Source organism: Ictalurus punctatus, chromosome 8, assembly GCF_001660625.3.
Source record: "Ictalurus punctatus breed USDA103 chromosome 8, Coco_2.0, whole genome shotgun sequence".
In the NCBI taxonomy this organism is placed as follows: domain Eukaryota; kingdom Metazoa; phylum Chordata; class Actinopteri; order Siluriformes; family Ictaluridae; genus Ictalurus; species Ictalurus punctatus.
The window spans coordinates 22,243,903-22,264,290 of NC_030423.2; the positions used below are offsets into that span (position 1 = coordinate 22,243,903).

Genomic DNA, 20,388 nt, shown 5'->3' on the forward strand with positions numbered 1-20,388 from the left:
TTGTTTACAGAATTATAACTCTGGATGACTGCTCATGGTTTTAGCCCTAGGTTTCACCTGTGAAGATTGCCTTTGTTGTTAAAGAGGATAAACCATCATGGAGATCAGAGAGCTGTCTATGGGAGAAAAGCAAGCCATTTTGAAGCTGAGAAAAGAGGGAAAATCAATCAGAGCCAAATAACAGCAGTTGATGACAGAAACATAGTGAGAGTTGTGAAGAAGAACACATTTAGATGTAAATATGACGAATTGAAAGCTGAAATTCTGATCCAAATGTATTCAGTGTATAGCAAAAATAAACAATTGGCCTTGCTGTTCCAATACTTTTGGAGGGGACTATTTTTTATCCTCTCTTAATGTTGAAAACCTTTAGATAATATGGATTGTTCCTTCAGGGGATGACAGACTGTCTCTTGGGATCTTATTCACGAGTGTGACATTGATAAACGGTTCGGGTCATCGGTGTTCTAGTCGCTGTACCGATATGTGGTGATGAAACAGGAGCGTCTTTTTGTTTTTTGGGATTTATTTCCTGTTAGAGATGTATCCAGGACCTGCTGGAGAGATTATATCTCTCAGTTGACGTGGGAACATCTGGAGATCCACCAGGAGGAGATGGAAACTGTGGTGGGGATTAGAGACCATAGAGTTAACCGATAGAGAATACACTGCTTACGTTCTTTCGTGGAGAGCCTGCACCATTTCCATGACGGGAATTGTCTGCACTTGCTTAGGATCGCAAAGACTGACACAAGTCTCGTTATGACCATTAAAAAGAGCTCTTCACTAGCTTGTAATCAACATCAGTCTCTGTGACTCTGCAATCTACAGTATGCTGCCTGTTAAACAGAATTTTGGCATTTTAGCCGCTTTGGAGATCTATTTTCAGCTAAAATGACACCTCAAGCGTTGCCTCTAAGCTCATTATGTTTCAATCGATCATTTTCAAAGTCCACAGGTCATACACTTGATTTATTCAATCTATCAATTTTTTTTGGAACCTCAGTGCATTCTCCTGGGCTTGCTCTCTCACTTCGCCATTGGTGTAAACGATTGCTTGTGGACCAGTACTCGTAGTAGCTACCACTTCTAGTGTTAATTTGAAGATGTTGTAATATACAAGTATACAATTTTTATGTAGTGTGTACACTGCCAGCTGTCTGCTCTACACATACTGGTATACAGTAGGTTACTGTTTTCCATTTTGAACCCCTATAATGATAACACCATGACAGAACATACTGTATAATAGACAACTGCAGGATTGTGTTCTCACTATATTTCAACTCATAACAAACCCCACCAGGAAAAGCAGAAGGAGGATCTAAAAATGAATGAATGTTCAGTTTGTGATGTATTGGATGCTCTGTGGATGTAATGGTTTCTTTCATGACATGATCACATATTTCATTAATTCTAATTCTAATTCTAATTTAAGAACCATTAAGTGGTTCTTCTGATCTAGCCTAATTTGGCTATTTAAGTGAAGCATTAGAATCGAACCCTAGTTATACCAGAGCGCTGCTGAATTCTCAATTCTGATTGGTCAGAAAGTATTGGTTAATTTTCTATAATTAAAGTACTTTTATTGTAGATTATTATGTTTGCTTTCCAATGTGTACATATTGGTGAAAATCAAAGAAGTCACACATTACACCCTGTATTAAAGACAATCACTATTATTCTTTTTTTTATTGTATCCAATTTGAAAGAACTCCTCATTTTCTCTTCGACTGATGCCTCAGGAGTTGAGCTGAGCTGCTGGTTTAGTATGGGTTGTCCTTGGTATGCTTCATGATGGCCATGAGGGCCAACCAGGTCTCCTGAGCAGTCGGGATGATCTGATTGGCTGGCAGGATGAATCCGTATCGTCCGGTGTCTCTCAGCTCAAAGGTGTAGGAGTACTTGATGCCTTGGTTGTAGGTCCAGTCAATGGTGCCACCGCTTGCTTGGTCTGAGAGGAATAATTAGATTGACGTTCAAATTTCACTCTAAAAGTAGCTGAGTTAAACATAAACCAAACGACTAACGCAGCACTGGGTCCGATATGGAGAAACCCGGCATGGACTGGTTTAATTCAGTGAGGTTGGGGTTAGGATGGCGATTATTTTAACCCAGCATATGGGTTATAAGAATAGACATTGCTGTGTTGTAGACACCAGTGCTAGATGATAATCTGAGACACATAGAAAACTAGCTAAAAGTAATAATAATAATGTAGCAGTGCAAAACATAGCAATTTAGGTTCATGGATTTAATCTAATCTTTAACATTTTTCTTACAAAAAACATGAACTTGTCTTATATACTACAAACAGCCATATTTTCCCCTCAAATAACCCAACTTCCTGACCCAATACACTAAACCCAGGAAGTAAATTTGAATAAATAACCCAAAAAAGATGGAAAAGACAATTTCATTAACAACCCAACCAAAGTCTTAGTTTATCCTGAGTACTACTTGGATGTACTGCAATAATGGAGTGAAATCATCTCGATTACGGTGTAGTTGCGTTGTACGTACAGATGGTGTTGATGATGCTGCCAAATCTGTATTGAGTGTTATACAGGCTGCTCAGGGCAGTGATAGCCTTTCTTGCAAGCTCATGCTGTGAGAAGATAATTGGAAACGTTATCACATTAGACAAAGCACTATTTATGTATATACAAGAGGTGGCATGGAGGTTTGGAGGTCTCACCAGCTCAGCCTGGTCCTTGCAGGGAGTTTGGGTGTAGCCGTACGGGTAGAGGAGCATCTGAGAGTAGCTGTGGATGGACACGAAGGCTTTAATCTTCCCGTGAGACTTGACAAAGTCTACAATGGCCTTGACCTCAGGCTCTGAGTTAGCGCTTGGTCCACGATACGTCTCTGAGCAAGGGCTACTACTAGCTCCAGCGCCTGTGGATAGATAATGAATATCAAAAAACCTCTTTGCTGGAGTCTTCACTCAGCCATATCGTATATATATATATATATATATATATATATATATATATATATATATTCTCTTTAGTACCTCCAAACCCAGCATCCCAGTTCCTGTTGGGGTCGACTCCAATGCAGCTAGATCCAGAATTGGGCTTCCTCGTCTTGCGCCACATGCGGTTCTGAACATATGATCATAAAGAATCATATATTAGATTACATAGATTCATTTTTATTGCTAGAAGCCGTGATCTGTTGTAAGTATGCCATGCAACGTGAACTGAGCCACAAGGTATGTCAGTGGCTCAAACCAAGCACTGGATAATAATGTAGCAGAACTGATACATTCATAAACAAATGAATATACAAAAAGCCGTAGATTAACGACTCATCGCAGCTTCAGTAGCAGATCCTGTGTTGCAGCTAATCACATGCTTTTATGTAAATTATTTCATTAACCTGAAGGCAACTTATTGAAATTGGAAATCATTTTTTATATTTTCTTTTCCCTATGTGGTCTGATTAGCATGGTAGGTAATTGTGGCTTTATTTCTTGCAATTTTGAGTTTACATCTCACAATTCTGACTCTTTGCCCGCAATTTAGATATCCACTTGACATTTAGTTAGTTACAAAGAATGCAGCGGTAAAGCATCGATCATTATAAATAGGCTACAGTATATACAGTGAGATTATGAACCGTAATTGCGAGAAAAAAAGGCAGAATTGTGTGATATGAACTTGTAATTTCGAGAAAAAAGGCAGAATTGTGCGATATTAACTCGTAATTTTGAGAAAAAAAGCAGAATTGTGCGATATTAACTCGTAATTTCGAGAAAAAAGTCAGAATTGTGCGATATTAACTCGTAATTTCGAGAAAAAAGTCAGAATTGTGCGATATTAACTCGTAATTTTGGGGAAAAAAGGCAGAATTGTGCGATATTTTCTTGTAATAAAAAAAAAGGCAGAATTGTGTGATATGAACTCTTAATTGCGAGAAAAAAGTCAGAATTGTGCAATATGAATTCGTAATTGCGAGAAAAAAGAATTGGGTGATATGAACTCGTAATTGCGAGAAAAAAGTCAGAATTGTGAGGTGTAAACTTGTAATTGAGAGACAAAAGAAGTAAAAAATGTGTGATATAAACGTACATTTGCAAGAAAAAAAAGTCAGAATTGTTAGATTTAAACTCGCAATTGTCGGAAATAAAGTCGCAATTATTTCTCCGTGATGAAAACAGCCTTCCATAGATTAGTAACAGCATTTTTAAAAAAAATAAAAACTGTATGTTTAGCATAAAAAATGCTAAATGTCTGGATGGTGCATTGCTACTCTCCAGATGGACCCGTCCAGTGTCCGTCTTGAAAATTCACCCACAAATAAATACAAACGCAAAATGTCAGTTGGAGTGCTTGAGAGTAAAAAACAAAAACAAAACAAAACCCTTTTCACTGCTAAACTATTAACAATCCCCCCTTTAATATGTACAGTATGTTTCATCTGAAAATATGGAAATAGGGCACAGAATAGTGTACCCTTTAAAAGTATTAAGATACACCATTGGACTGTAATTGCTTTAATGGTACATCAAATGCACCATTCTAGAGAACGGTACTGTTTAGTACTCTTTTTTGTTGTTGTTGTTTTGAGAGTGTGGTAACGTAAAGTGCCAGTGCAAAACATGATACCATCACAACATATTTACATTTGCTTAGCCAGATCTTTATAAGCGAAGAGTGTGTCTGTGTGTGTGTGCGTGTGTGCGTGCGTGCGTGTGTGCACATGGCGTCTTGTGCTTCTACAGTTTTAACACTCACATTGGTGTGGGTGAACTGGAATCCATCAGGATTGGTGACAATCTCCAGGAAAATGTCATACTTGTTGAGGATGTCGGTCAGCTCTGCGTCACGTCCGTAATCAGTCACGATCTGCACAAGGAATGCAACGTTGAAGCTAAATGCTATCCACACGTGCTTTCAAATGCTGCCAGCTACTTAAGACTGATGAATGCGTGTTCGAGAAAGCAGGAAATGGTGACAGCGAGCCAACCTTTTTGGCGAACCAGGTTCCACTAGCTTGGGTCACCCATTCTCTGGAGTGAATACCGGTGTCAATCCAGAGACCAGGCCGGTTAGCACCAGTGCTAAACTGTATAAAATAGCCAAAAATAAATAAATTAAATTAAATAAGATACAAGAAGCTAAAAGATGGTAATTAGGTGCACTTCAACAACAAACCATACACTAAACAATATGTAAACAAAGTGAGATGTGCAGTTAATGCAATGAGTCAGTGCAAAAAAATATGGATTAATTGACATGTTTAATTCCACGTGTTAATATTTTTACATGACTCACTTTCAGGACGTTTAGTGGACGCTTCTCGTAACTCTGTCCGATCACGATCTTGCTAACAAAACCAGGGTTCTCCTGCACCAACATGTCAATGAAGCTGTTGATCTGGAAATCGAGTGAAGAGTAAAAGGCTATGATCACTGCAATCATTAAATAACACAGCACGTGGTTTTAAACACTGTATGTTTGGAATAAAACACTTGGGGGGTATGCTGTTATAGGAAAATAACCAGTGATGTTGAAGTTACCATTCCGATGTTGATTCATTTCCAATAGCAGCACTGACCAAAGTGTTTTATTCCTTGTTTTTTTTTTTTTTTTTTTTTTTTTTTTTTACAACGCCAACAATTTACAATTATTACACAATGAACAAACAAACAAACAGACAAAAAAAACAGCTTGTCATGTTACCGATAAACCGAAATGTTACCAAAGACTTTTCCATGTCGGTAACAACTTTACATCTAACTGGCACTGGAGACTCCTTCCATAAATCTTAAATAAACATCTCCTCACAGAAATCTTTGCATCAATAAACAGTAAACTTGTGATTTGTAGCTGCGCTACTGTCAGAGCAAATCAGGTTTGAGCAAAGGCTTTAAAATACTGTAGTACTGACCTCGTTTAGCGTGTGGTAGTTGGCATAGTTGTAATCTTCAGTGCTTCTCGGCTGGAGAGCCATCGATCTCAAAATCTCACGCTGCTCCTCGTTGAGAAGATCCTGGAGGCGCGAGAATGGTTTACAATCGTACATATAGCACAAAGTAGTGGCAAAAATGAAACCGCAACCCTACCTGAAGATCCTGGATCATGATCTCATAGTGGATCTCATGGTACCCCAGGAATGCCCTGACGTCCTGCAGGCTGTAGAAGGGAACACGGACATCGACAGGCAGGGACACGTCAACGGGATCCATCCAGAAATCCAGCTACACCCAAACACACACACACATATATGAGAATAAATTCATATAGGATGCTTTGAGATTTGCTATCTTTGATACTAAAATATTGCTTAATATTGCTAAGAAGTTCTAGTATTTCTGAGTCTTCAGATTGTACAATTAGCATAAAAAGCTATCAGAAATGTATGGAATTCTGAAAATTCATTAGGAATTTTACCCCAAGGTGCTCAATCTCCGAGAGTTCCTTCAGGAGATTGATCTGAGCCTCATTTACGGCAGTGATCCGAAGGACCTGGTGTCTAGCAGATCATAAGTCATACAGGTCAAACCAGTATATATATATATACACACACACACATACGTTTTTCACATGCATTATTTATATGTGTGTGAAAAAAATAGACTGTCGAATGTATTTTCCAACAGTCTATAAACACTATATGAAAAAAATATATTATTAGAGTAAGTTAACATCCTTAAAATTCAATCTGTGACCATCATGAAAATTACCCCTCGAAGGTCTCCTTGCCGAAAACGGCAACAAACAGAGCCAGCAAAACCCAAAGTCCTCTCATTTTTCTTCCCAAAAATGTGCTCTCCAAGCTGTCCATTTATATTCGAGCGCAAGGACCTTGAGCCTCGGACGCCACATTGGAAACGCTGCTCTGTTTCCCACAGCTTGAGCCAAAATGTGACTCTGTATCTCAGAGGAAAACTACTGATTTAGGATCAGGTTTCTCATGAACTTGTTGTGCAGAAGAACGGGAAAAACAGATCCTAGAACACAGCTCATCAGTTTTGAGCATCATCTGATCAGTGAATCACTGGAAAATTTGTGACTGCACTGAGAAGATAGCAGATGCATTTCATGTTTTTTTTTTTTTTACAGGATTTGTTGTTATATCTTGTTTTACAGGAGAAAAATAATTTTATAAAAAAAGAAAAGACTTAATCTGAAATAAATATCGAACCTAATCAATTCATTCCACTCAAAATGATCTTTTATGGTTTTGGGATGTCTTATTGCTTTACATTTACTCATTTGGTAGATATTATGTTCAGGATTTTATCTGATCCATGTCCAAATCTGTTTCAATTCCTTTTTGAAAAACTGACCTCATATTTCTTAAGCTCTGTTTACGTCATCAATCAGCGTGATCCGGTAATCGGCTCGTGCAGAAAGTCTTCTCGCATAAACACTCCTCAACATGTGCGTGAGGTAGCGAGGCAGTTAAAATGGCCGCCGGGCTCCTGTGCTGCAATCTGAATGATATCTTTAAACACTTTTTTTTTCCTTTTTCACTTCTGGGAGTCTTTAAAATGCTCGAATTTTACTTGTGATTAATGTACGTGCAAAAGAGAACAGTTTAGTTTGTAGTTTTCAGAACTATAAATAATTGATTAATATTTCTATGAATAGAAAATTTCAGAATGTGAAGGGATTTCCCAGGTCGCCACACTTATACATATTGCTTAATGTGTATGTGTGTGTTTGGTTCGTCATATCTGTAGTCAAACTGGTCTTTTATATGTAATGGGTGAGGGTTTTTTTAGGACAGCTGATAGGACACCGGAGGACAGTTGGCCAGGTAGAAATCATGATGAGTATACACTAGGGTGACCAGATGTCCCGCTTTGTGTTGTAATGCACAGCATTTTAGTCCTTTGTCCCGCATCTTACAACTTGAGATGATGTCCCACATTTTGTTTGGAAATAAAGACTTTGAACAGACTAAGTGTGGAAGTGGGGGCATGCTCGAGCGTCAGTTTGTGAATAGAGGGCGGAGCTGGAGAAGGTGTGTGGTAAGGATTGCACATCTGCTGGGAATTCTACTAATGAATGTTTAGCGTTGCAGTGAGCTGAGGCAAGATTAAAAACGAGACAGACAGGCACCTCGAAAGACAGACAGAGAGAGAGAGAGAGAGAGAGAGAGAGAGAGAGAGAGAGAGAGAGAGAGAGAGAGCCACCCAGCACATAAAAAAAAACACTGAAAAGATAAAGATAAAGAATATAGCGCCTTTTGAGTTGTTCCAAGCCTGCCTCCAGCTTCCTAATTCCCTACCCGAATCTGGGAAAGTGTTATACTAAGGTTTTAGTTACTTTCTATGTTTCTATGATAAGATTATAAGTTATAAACTGAAATAGACGGAAAACATCAGTCGCATCAATAACGAAGCGATCGTCCCCAGGGGACGTTGGCCAAATCTGCCATTCATCCAATGGATGTGAAGAAAGTATTGAAGCCTGTCATCAAAGGGCTGTCAGCTTTCTCTCAATCTGGGCACATGTGCGGGCAAGCCATAGAAATCCTTTTTTTTCTCCACTTAATTGTTTTATGCAGTAATGTTTCTCTTTGTTGCACTGTTTGACACAAAAAGATATAGATAGAAATAAATATAAATGGGCCGAGTGCACATGTTTCTTATTCATTTAGATATAATGGTAATCAAAATGGTAGGCCTTTGGGTGTCGGAAATATGTCCCACATTGTCCCACACAAACTTACAACATATCACACATTTAGTCCGTTTGTATCAGGTCAACCTAGTACACACAGGGAATGGAAAAACACTGTGATACACAGGTCAAAGAACAGGTGTGAGAGAAGATATTTAAGGAAAGAGTGACAACAAGGACTGAGAATGACAAATATGGAGGGGAAATGAGTAATGTGTAAAGAAATAGAACAGAAATTATTATTAGGAATTATTATTATTTTGTAAAGATTTTGAATAAAAGCAGATTAATGGAGATATTTTATGTTTTTCTCTAACAAAAAAAAAAAAAAAGATTTTAATTAGAAACCTATTAAAGGCTATATTTGCATCTTTCTTTATCCAAAAGGATTAACATTAAATATTCGAAAAAAACTTTTATTTGTTGTCTGTCTTTTTTGTCAACCCTGAAAACTTAAATCCATTAAAAAGAAAACAAGAAGCTTTTTGCCTTTAAAAAGAAATAAATAAATAAATTCTACTGTAGTTTAAGAAAAGTCCTAAAATATCTGTGCATTTCTACAATGCAATGAACAAACTAGACTTTAAAAACATCAAATGTAGAACTCTTAAGGGATCTTTGGTTTGTGCCGCTTGGGGATCAGTGGAATGCTCTGTGTAGAACCCTGAAATCTGAAATTTGCGTGTGGTATCTGACCATCTGACCAGCTTTAACTGTAAAAGGTCAAATCTAGAACGATTTCACTTGAAGGTGCATTAGACAAGATTTGTCAACATTTGTCAAGATTAGGTCTCTAACAGTTAAACAGGTGGTTTTGATTAAGATTCCCACCAATGTAGACAAAGCTCCGCCCCCAGAACCCAAGTTAGCATGCTAACTGTTGTGACGTTGCTTTCAAGTGCACTCGGCCATTCACCCGCTCAAAAGTCAAGTTATAACACTATAGGCACACAGAATTCATTCTGATTTGAGAATGGTCACGAGTGCTCTGTCTGTTTTTTGTTTGTTTTTTTTTAATGATGTTTTGAGCTTTTAAGCTCTGATATTAACATTGTTATCATTTCAAACTACGTGATTGGCCATTCGGCTGTTTGAAAGCTTAAAAGCATATGAGAATGTTCACCAATGGCCTCGATGTCCTGTTTTTCTTTGTAATAAAAAAAAATCAACTTGATTCTTTATGTAAAGCCGACCATGGACCAACAGGCTGCGTTTAAATACTGTTCCAGGAGTAACGTCATTAGTTTTGAATCCAGCTTCATATCCTTCACTATTAATAAATGCCTCCATCTTGAAACAGAGCTGCCGGTGTTTATTCTGGTTTTACTGTGTTTCCTTTCGTTAAGTTTTTTCTTTTTGCTCACAGGAGAATTATCTGGATGCGCTGGGCACTTACCGATTTCAGACCGAGATGGGATGGAGTGAATGAGCACTGGAGGTGTGTATATAAAATGAAACCCATGTAAACACTAACTAAAGTATTTCTTATAATGTGTATATTTTTTACAGGTTATTTGTACAAGTAAGGGATAAAAAAAAATTATATTGCACCTTTGATGTTCAAAAAACAAATAAGTCATCACTCACACAACACTGACAAACAAATTAAATGCAGGTAAATTTGTTGTAAATGTTTTCAAATGAGTAATTTTTACAGAATAAAGCCACTAATGATGTTTAAACCTGATTGTGTTCCTTTGTTTTGTTGAATGAAAGAGCATAAATCTAATATTTTAATGTAAATCTTTGCACAAATCTCAATGTAATTCATTTTTATTATTTGAAAAGCAGGCCTGTGGGGGAGATGGCATGAAAAGTATCTGTTTAAAATAATTTTAAGTTATGTTTTTTTCACTATTTATTTATTTTTTTAATTTTTTTTTTTTTAAAGAACAACATTTTCTCCCTAGGGGACAATGCACAGTGGACCCACAAGTTCTCAAGTTCTCATATTTACATACAGTGCCCTCTGCTAATATTGGCACCCTTGGTAAATATGAGCAAAGCAACAATTTCCTGTTCGTAGTCACCCAGGTGTGATAAAGATGTTAAATATCAATGGGAATATGCTTCAAATATATTTGTTTCATATGCATTCATAAGGGTGCCAATAATTGTTGCACACCTATATTTAGCAAAAATATTTTTTTTTTGTTAAACCTGTGATTTTATTTTTGCAATTGTGTGATATCCATGAGAGCAGAGTATTTTTGTAAATTTCTTTTAACAAAAGATCAAAAGTTTAAACAATAAAGACAACTTGTTCACAGCCCTCCTTTGCTCATATTTACCAAGGGTGCCAATATTAGTGGAGGGCATGGTAATTACTTAGAAATAATGCAGTGTGTCTTAGAAATATGGCTGTGATTGAGTCCTGAAGCAGGTTTGGGAAAATTCTGGTGACAGCAGAGTAATGGTGACCTTTTTCACTGTTGCTGTTGGAACATTCTCGAGAAACAGTAATTCATTTAACACTGACTGATCATTATTTAAAAATAAAATCTGTCTCTTATGAAATCCTGCATGATTTAATTATAGACATGAGGCTTCGGCCAAAAACAATTTTGGTCTGCTTTCCATTTCTAAATGAGTCTGTTTTGATTGAGGAAGGGATATTTAACATTTTCCATATTAAATAATGAATAAAGTAGCACAGTTTCATTGTAAATTATTTATTAGTTTCCATATTGCATGTGCAGGTGGTCACACATTACAACCTGTGTCAGAGTATCTGAGATGAGCTGCTTGTTTAGTACGGGTTGTTCTTGGTGTGCTCCATGATAACCATGAGAGCCAGCCACGTCTCCTCAGCAGTCGGGATGATCTGATTTGCAGGAAGGATGAATCCATAATACCCGTTGTCTCTCAGCTCAAAGGTGTAGGAGTACTTGATTCCCTGATCGTAGGCCCAGTCTGTGGTGACTCCACTTGCCTGATCTGAAAGAATTGATTCAGAGATTGTTTAATGTGGAGTACTATTCTCCTACAATGAGTACTAACCCCCTATACTGAGTAGTAGTCACCGCAGCGTACTAATCCCCTAAACGGCAAATCAATTGTCATTAATTTCTAATCCACTACACTGAGTATTAGTCACTGCGGAGTACTAATCCCTAACACTGAGGATTAGTTACTACGGAGTGCTAGTCCCCTACACTGAGTATTAGTTACTGTGGAGTACTAATCCCGTACACTGAGTATTAGTCACTGTGGAGAACTAATCCCCCACACTGAGTATTAGTCACCATGAATTTCTACTCCACTACACTGAGTATTAGTCACTGTGGAGTACTAATCCCTTACATACCATGGATAACTAATATCGTACACTAAGTATTAGACTCCAGGGAGTACTGATCTCCTACATTGAGTATGAATTACCATAAAGAACAAATCCTCCATGCTGAGTACTAGTTACAGTACAGTCCTAATCTCTTACATCGAGTAGTCATCATCATGGAAAAAATCCCCTACATTGAACATTATTTACCGTGGAGCTCTAGTCCCCTATGCTTCCTATAACTGTGTTTTATTCCTTACTTAGAGACCAGTAGTTTGTAATTATCAAAGCTGATGAGGAGTGTTTGGAGCCAGCTGAACTGAGTGATAAGGACTATGTGTAATTGTAAAGTAGGAAAAGTTTGGCTATTGATTTATTTATTGATTTATTTATTTATTTTATTGTACTTACAGATGGTGTTAAAGGTGCTCCCGAATGTGTATTTAGTGCCATACAGACTCTCCAAGTCAGTTGCGGCTTTCAATGCAAGTTCATCCTGTGAACCCAGAGTAGAATGAATTTAATTATGAACATCTAAATACCATGTTTTAGACTTTTTCCCCCTAAATCTCACCAGCTCTACTTCGTCCACACAAGGAATGCTGGTGTCACCGTAGGGGTAGAGCATCATCTGAGAGTAGCTATGGATGGTCAAGAAGGCCTTGAGATTGCCGTGAGACTTAGTGAAATCCACAATGGACCTGACCTCAGGCTCAGAGTAAGCACCCGGTCCACGGTACGTCTCAGAGCAAGGGTTACTACTGGAACCAGCACCTAAAGGGTCAAAGCAATCATCTCAGCCATGGCGATCTCCAGTATGATCTGGTTATGTTGTGCAAATTACATGAACTTGTATATGCAGTACATGCTGTACCTCCAAATCCTGTCCCCCAGTTCCTATTAGGGTCGACACCGACACACGAAGAACCAGTGTTTATCCTCCTAGTCTTGCGCCACATGCGGTTCTAAAGACATAAGTGTCATGGCTGAATGATATCTCATTGTGATTGTGGAGAAGGTTACAGTTTTAATTAAATCTCCCTCCAGTGATCAGTGAGTTGACCTGCATTAACATTAACATAGATTTAAACGACATACAGTAGATTACGTTCCGGCTAATCGGTTTGGATAACATCTAAGACAAATCCGACACTGCAATAGAATTTGTGTTATAATAATTCATTCCTTAGATTTATATAGCGCTTTTCTAGACACTTAAAGCGCTTTACATTGGGGGAGGTGGGGGAGATCTCCTCAACCACCACTAGTGTGTAGCATCCATCTGGATGATGCAACGGCAGCCCTAGTGCGCCAGAACACCCACCACACACCAGCTATTGGTGGAGAGGAGAGAGTGATGTAGCAAAATCAGAGACGGGATTATTAGGGGGCCACAATAGATAAGGGCCAATAGGGGAATTTCACCAGGATACCAGGGTTATACCCCTACTCTTTTACGAGAAGTGTCCGGGGATTTTTAATGACCACAGATAGTCAGGACCTCGATTTAACGTCTCATACAAAAGACAGTATTCTTAAAGTAAAGTGTCCCTGTTGGCCTCACTAATACCACTTCCATCAGCCAACCTTAGTTTTTCCCCAGGAGGTCTCCCATCCAGGTACTGGCCAAACTCAATCCTGCTTAGCTTCAGTGGGAAACCAGGCAAGAACTGCAGTGTTCATTTGGCAGATTTAAAGTCATTCACTTAGCTAATGATTTTCAGACATCTATCATCAAATCTGCATCCACTCTGGATTAGCTAGCCAGATAACCTAATTCAGCAAGTTAGCAAAATTTACACGTAATCTTATAAACAATTTCAGACGTAATGAGGACTTAATTAAACGTAAGTACATTGTGATTTGAAGTTCTTTACATAAGTGTTTACATTCTCACCTCTCAGTGTTCAGATTGTACTATGGACAGTTAAACGGATGATGTTTGTTAAAGATGAAACATGATTGGCTCTTAATGTTCCATGACCTCAAGTTTGCTTCCTGCTGTCCATCACACCACAAGTACAAACACAAAATTTGGATTTTTACCCTGTCCATGTTATGAAGAGTGATTAGAATGCCATTCTGTCTCTAGTTCCCATTAACTCCTGATCATAATAATATTCACTATATGATTTAGACCTGCTTTAACACTCACAGTGGTGTGGGTATATTCATATCCGTCAGGGTTGGTGACAAGCTCCAGGAAAATGTCAAGCTTGTCAAGGATGGCGGTAAGAGCGGGGTCACGTCCATAATCTGTTGCAATCTAGACGAGGAGACACGGATTATTGTTCGGTTGGTGCAAAAAAAGGGAATTCTCCACGATTCATTTTGGTGAAGGAAAGGAATGATTTATACCTTCTTGGCGAACCAGGTTCCGCTTGCCGGTGTGATCCACTCTCTGGCATGGATTCCAGTGTCGATCCAGATCCCTGGGCGTTTTGTAGCACCGGTGCTAAACTATGTATGAGGGGGGAAAAAAGCAGCTTTGACTGTAATACAGCTGCAAATCACAGGCTTATATTAATTCTAAAAATAAAAAGTCATTAATACATGGAGAAATTAATAAGAGAGAAAGAAACAAAATGAAGAGATGAAGGAAGCAAAAAAAGAAAGAAAAAAAAGATGGAGGGATAGAATAGCATCTGTGTTGATCTAAAAGTTAACATCGTTATCAAAGGTGCAGTTTTTCATATTCAACGTGTTCCACAACAGCGCTGTTGAATTTGATCAGATGTCGAATTCTGGATTCTGATTGGTCAGAAGGTGTTGATTAATTTTCGACAACAGCAGCTCTGTTTCTATAGTAACAAGGTACACAGGGACTTGCCACATGAATGGATTTGAAAGTTAGAGTGAAGTTTGGAAGGAGACTCCAGTGCCAGCACTTTGTAACGGTCAGTGAGTCTTCAGGACATAGGACTTTATGCTTTATGGTTTCTTAATGTCATGACAAGATGTGTTTTTTTTTAATCCTACTAACTTTGAGAGAGAGATAAAGAGAGGCTGGTGCGGGAACGACTGTTTATAGCTGCTGTAACGTGAATGAGAACAGAAACTAACTTGTCTCACAGACGTTCCACACCATTAACTATAAACAGGTAAAATGTACGAGGTGTCGTCCTTTAAATAAAAACTTGTAAACACTTTGGGATGTGTTGTTATAGGAAAATAATCAATGTTAGCGTTATAGCTGGTTCTTTTCCTATAATCTCCTTTGTCATGTAGTGGATGGGACCAACCTTCAGAACATTTAATTCACGGCCCTCGTAACTCTTTCCGATCACGATCTTGCTAACCAGTTTAGGGTTCTCCTGCACCAACATGTCCATGAAGCTGTTGATCTAAAAAATTCACACAATGAAGATTTAAGATTATTAAGATGAAGTTGCAAGCTCTTTGTCAAAGATGTCTGCCATCATTCTGATTCAGAATATGGAGACATAAATACTTTCTTATAAATCTTAAACTATAGCTGCTAGTCTTTGTCCAACCTCGCTCAGTGTGTGATAGTTAGCATAGTCATAGTCATCAGTGGTTCTGGGCTGAAAAACACGAGATCTCATCATCTCACGCTGCTCCTTATCCAGAAGGTCCTGGAAGTAAAAGGAGGTCGATCAAACGTTTTCGAGAAATACGGTATAGATAAATGTTAATGGGGCTTGCATGTTTTCCATGTTAAGGTCATATTTATAACTTTACCTGAAGATCCTGGATCATGATTTCATAGTGGATCTCATGGTACCCCAGGAACGCCCTGACGGCCTGCAGGCTGTGGAAGGGAACTCGGACATCGACAGGCAGCGACACGTCAACGGGATCCATCCAGAAATCCAGCTACACACACAAGAACAGATACAGAACGACCATTGACCAGGATAAAGTGCTTCCTGAAGATGGACCAAGGAAAACCAAATTTCACCTGAAGATCTTCCTGCCCAGACAGTTCCTTTAAGAGATTGATCTCCACTTCATCCTTTGTAGTGATCCGAAGAACCTGGTGTCTGTTTAAGGTACATGAGATATTATATTAGTATATAAATTATACCTTGTATACTTAACATGTTTACATATCAGTGTGCTAATGTAAAAAAAATAATCAAATAAAACACTGCCATGCTTTATTCTTAATTCTTGGTTTCTGATTGGTCATGTGATCTGTCACTCTAAATACAGTGAGTAGCAAACAGTGAGACAGACAAATCGATAATATAGATAAATAAATAGATAGATAAATAGATAGATAGATAGATAGATAGATAATGATACATCACCTGATGTTAGAAAATCTTTGTCTGTCTTTCTGTCTGCCTGTCATTATGTCTACAGTTGGAATCAAAATTATTCAACCCCCTTTGCAAATCAGGTTTATTGTCAAAATCTACAGACTTCGAGCTGTTTGCAATGAACAAATCAAACAAAAGCAATTGAAATATTTCAATACAATGAATGCTTCAAGTGGTTTCCCCAAATTCAACTGAAAATGCAATTTATAATAACTTCTCCAGTTTCAAAATTATTCAACACCCTGAATAGAATCCCTCACAACAGCACAAATATGCAAAACCAGTGTTGTCTCAAGCACTCCTGATGTAACTAATCAAGGGCTTCATTAGTTGCACCAGGTGTGCTTGAGCTGGAACACATCTGAACTGGAAAATATCTGAACTGGTTGGGGGCAGAAAATACATGAAATACCTGGACGGGGCAGAAAAATGAAGCTATCAACAGTTGCAACAAGATTTCTGAGAAGGCACGTTGTGAAAAACCCTCGAGTGACTGCCAAAGACCTGCAGCAAGACTTGGTGGCAACAGGCTCTGAGATTTCAGTGAGCACAGTAAGGCGCGTACTAAATGCAAAAGGTTTCCATGCCAGAACTCCAATACGTACGCCATTACTGACGCAAAAGCACAAGAAAAGCCCCTCAAAATCATATAAACAAGCCACAGAAGTTTTGGGATTCTGTTCTGTGGAGCGATGAAACAAAACTGGAAGTTTTCGGCACGATGGATCAGCGGTATGTCTGGAGGAAGAAGAATGAAGAAACAACACTCTGTCCAGTCAAGCATGGTGGTGGCTCAGTGATGCTCTGGGGCTGCTTTGCATCCTCTGGCACTGGAAACCTGCAGCGTGTGGAAGGCAAGATGGATTCATTGAAGTATCAGGAAATCCTAGGAGAAAATGTCATGCCATCTGTGAGGAAGCTGAAGCTTGGGCGTCATTGGACCTTCCAACAGGACAATGATCCCAAGCATACCTCAAATTCCACCAAGGCTTGGTTGCAGATTCTACAGGGCCATCACAGTCACCTGACTTGAACCCTATAGAAAATCTCTGGTGGCATATGGACAAGTCGGTTGCAGCACGCAAACCCAAGAATATTACTGAACTGGAGGCCATTGCTCATGAGGAATGGGAAATGATTCCTCAGGAACGCTGCCAGAAGCTCTGCATCCTGTTTGTAGCAGGTCATGACAGCAAAGGGGTGCTCTACTGAGTACTAAAGATGCTTGCCATGATGGGGTTGAATAATTTTGAGACTGGAAAAGTTACTGTAAATTGCATTTTCAGTTGAATTTGGGGAAACCACTAGAAGCATTCATTGTGTTGAACTATTTCAATTGCTTTTATTTGATTTGTTCATTGCAAAAAGCTGGAAGTTTGTACATTTTTGACAATAAACCTGATTTGCAATGGGGGTTGAATAACTTTGATTGCAACTGTATTGGTATGTCTGACTACCATTTTGTCTATTTGTCTGCTATATACATATATTTACCCTGTATCAATTATATTTCTGTCTGTCTGTCCAGCCATCTCTCTCTCTCTCTCTCTCTCTCTCTCTCTCTCTCTCTCTCTCTCTCTCTTTCATATGATCCTGGCACAGGTGTTTTTCTGTGTTGTTATTCTAACTCCACATATCCAGTGCACTCTATCCAGCCTCAGAGAGCCGTTTTTACATCAAGATGGCTGTAAGGAAGTAAACGTACCCCTCGAATGTCTCCTTGCAGAAAACAGCTACAAGCAGGGCTGCGAAGACCACAAGTCCTCTCATGTTGCTTCTTCAACAGTTTGATGCTGCGCTGACCATTTATAGTTCAGCTCTGGCATCATGGCCTTGGGACATGACCTGCCAAACTGTCCTCCTGCTTTATTTCCCACATCGTCATAATACTGCGTAAGCACAAGTGGAGTTACAACAGCGCCATTATTGTTTAATTGTAAAAGAGTACATTTTTGGTATTAAAATATAATCAACAGAAATATACCACATTCTTATATGTTATTATGTTATTTTCATGTAATATTAGCAAAGATGCCAAATTGTTGTGGTTGTTTTTTAAAAAAAAACAAAACTATTTGTTTGTTTTGTCAACTTCCCCCTCACCTTTTTCCTTTTGAGGTAAAAATTTTACCAGGGAAAACATGGCTAAATATAGAGACGCAGTTTATTGACTCAGTAAGCGAGGGGACAGGTCACACTCAGATAAGGCTGGGAAACACACCCATCAGTTAGCACACCTCTATTTGACCTTGTATGACTCATGGATACATAATGTACAAAATTCACACAAGATTGTAGAACGTATTTACATTCACCTCAGTAGACTCATTTTATTAGACCTGAAATATTTTTTTATCTGACCACAGGGTCACATTAGTTAGCAGAATTAGTAACTGATTATTACTGGCTATAATCAAATGAAAGCGGTTTCATTTGTCTTTGTTTAACGTCTGTAGAGGGCAGATGAGTGCGGACACTGATAATGTTGATGATGGTATATTTCCGTTTCTCTCTACACACAAACACACACACTGTTGTGCTGAAGTTGAGCAGTGTAATACTCTCCACACCCATTCGACTAAACCACAGTTTCCTTAGATAAGTCCGGAAGTGTAAAAATGAAGTAGCTGAGTTTACTGTACTGCATTAGACTGTGTGATATTTTCTGCAAAACATACTAGATGGTGAAAAGTAAGTAGACACCTGACCATCACACCCATATGTCCTTGTTGAACATCCCATTCCAGACTTATCCCCTCTTTGCTGTTATAATAAGCTCCACTCTTCTGGGAAGGCTTTCCACTAGATTTAGGAGGGTGGCTGTGAGGATTTGCATTAGTGAGGTTGGGATCAGGCACTGATGTTGGGTGAGGAGGCTCCAGTTCCAGTTCATCCCAAAGATGTTCAGTGGGGTTGAGGTCAGGGCTCTGTGCAGGACACTCAAGTTCTTCCACCTTCTTCCAACCTTGACACACCATGTGTTCATGGAGCTCGCTTTGTGCACAGGGGTGTCGTCATGCTGGAACAGGTTCGGGTCTCTTAGTTGCAGTGAAGGGAAATTATAATCCTACAGCATACAAAGATATTCTATACAATTGTGTTCCTCCAACTTTGTCGTAACAGTTCGTGGAAGAACCACATACAGTATTGGTGTGACGGTCAGAGGTACACATATGTTTGGCCGTATAATGTAGACAGACAGATAAGCAGAAATGAATTACAACCCAATTAAAAAAAAAAAAAAGATAAATAAAAATAAATAAATAACTGAAAATAAAGTGCTTTAATTTAATATATGTCTTAGTGCATTTTCCGTCCATCTTTTATACCACTTATCCTTTTCAGGGTCACGGGGAAACCTGGAGCTTATCCCAGGGAGCATTGGGCACAAGGCGGCGTACACCCTGGACAGGTTGCCAATCCATAGCAGGGCACAATCATACACACATTCACACACCCATTCATACACTATGGACACTTTGGAAACACCAATCAGCCTACCATGCATGTCTTTGGACTGGGAGAGGAAATCAGAGGACCCGGAGGAAACCCCCGCAGCACGGGGAGAACATGCAAACTCCACACACACAGGGCCAAGGTGGGAATAGAATCCCCGACCCTGGAGGTGTGAAGCGACCGTGCTAACTACTAAGCCACCGTGCACCTGTCTATTTTATGTTGAATAAATGAATGAATGAACAAATGCATTGAAAATAAAGTGCTTTGTGCTGAATTTAGTGTAGTTCATGTTAATGTGATATTTTCTGCTGAATAATGAATGAATAATGGAATGAATGAATAGCTTTAAAGCTTAAAATAAAGGCAAAATTTTATGTATTTAATGTGAATGTTTTATGCTGAATGAATGAATGAATGAATGGAGAAAGAAAGTTTAAGACTGAATTTAATATATAGCCTGTGAAAAATAAATACATAAATAATTAGATAGATAATTAAGTAGATAAACCAATAAATAGATAGATAGATAGATAGATAGATCAATTAGTTAATAAAATGTTTCTTTGTGTAGAAAGGAGAAAAGGGTCACAACCCAAACCATGACATTAAAAAATATACGATGTTACGCATATTATGCTTCCTTGCATAATTTATGGTGTTTAATTTAAATGTTAATTCCAGGACATTAATGAAATGAAGCCATGAAGTCTGAGGCAGTAAG

At 38.6% G+C, this 20,388-nt stretch overlaps 2 protein-coding genes across 2 annotated transcripts; both read right to left on the reverse strand.

Annotated features, from left to right (window-relative positions):
* Positions 1 to 1,663: 1,663 nt before the first annotated feature.
* Positions 1,664 to 6,849, reverse strand: LOC108269091 (carboxypeptidase A1). Its single transcript, XM_017474654.3, has 11 exons — positions 6,695 to 6,849; positions 6,402 to 6,483; positions 6,074 to 6,208; positions 5,899 to 6,000; positions 5,283 to 5,384; positions 4,975 to 5,073; positions 4,743 to 4,853; positions 3,017 to 3,107; positions 2,699 to 2,898; positions 2,524 to 2,608; positions 1,664 to 1,954 (listed from the first exon to the last, which is right to left on the reverse strand). The coding sequence occupies exons 1-11, from the start codon at positions 6,793 to 6,795 to the stop codon at positions 1,767 to 1,769; spliced, it is 1,296 nt and encodes a 431-aa protein (XP_017330143.3). The 5' UTR covers positions 6,796 to 6,849; the 3' UTR covers positions 1,664 to 1,766.
* A 4,452-nt stretch (positions 6,850 to 11,301) lies between these two features.
* cbpa1 (carboxypeptidase a1) lies at positions 11,302 to 17,989 on the reverse strand. The gene is made up of 11 exons (NM_001201315.2): positions 17,914 to 17,989; positions 15,845 to 15,926; positions 15,625 to 15,759; positions 15,417 to 15,518; positions 15,165 to 15,266; positions 14,281 to 14,382; positions 14,078 to 14,188; positions 12,797 to 12,887; positions 12,497 to 12,696; positions 12,334 to 12,418; positions 11,302 to 11,579 (listed from the first exon to the last, which is right to left on the reverse strand). The coding sequence occupies exons 1-11, from the start codon at positions 17,976 to 17,978 to the stop codon at positions 11,392 to 11,394; spliced, it is 1,263 nt and encodes a 420-aa protein (NP_001188244.1). The 5' UTR covers positions 17,979 to 17,989; the 3' UTR covers positions 11,302 to 11,391.
* Positions 17,990 to 20,388: the final 2,399 nt, after the last annotated feature.

What these genes read in the sequence shown, in the direction of transcription:
- LOC108269091 (XM_017474654.3), bottom strand. Translation starts at nt 6,795, where the DNA reads ATGGACAGCTTGGAGAGCACATTTTTGGGAAGAAAAATGAGAGGACTT. An exon ending in GAACCTGGTTCGCCAAAAAG is followed by an intron (nt 4,854 to 4,974) that starts GTTGGCTCGCTG and finishes TTCCTTGTGCAG; the next exon opens with ATCGTGACTGATTACGGACG. An exon ending in CTGGGATGCTGGGTTTGGAG is followed by an intron (nt 2,899 to 3,016) that starts GTACTAAAGAGA and finishes ATCTATCCACAG; the next exon opens with GCGCTGGAGCTAGTAGTAGC.
- cbpa1 (NM_001201315.2), bottom strand. Translation starts at nt 17,978, where the DNA reads ATGAGAGGACTTGTGGTCTTCGCAGCCCTGCTTGTAGCTGTTTTCTGC. An exon ending in TGCAAGGAGACATTCGAGGG is followed by an intron (nt 15,927 to 17,913) that starts GTACGTTTACTT and finishes TACCTTAAACAG; the next exon opens with ACACCAGGTTCTTCGGATCA. An exon ending in TCATGATCCAGGATCTTCAG is followed by an intron (nt 15,519 to 15,624) that starts GTAAAGTTATAA and finishes TTTTACTTCCAG; the next exon opens with GACCTTCTGGATAAGGAGCA.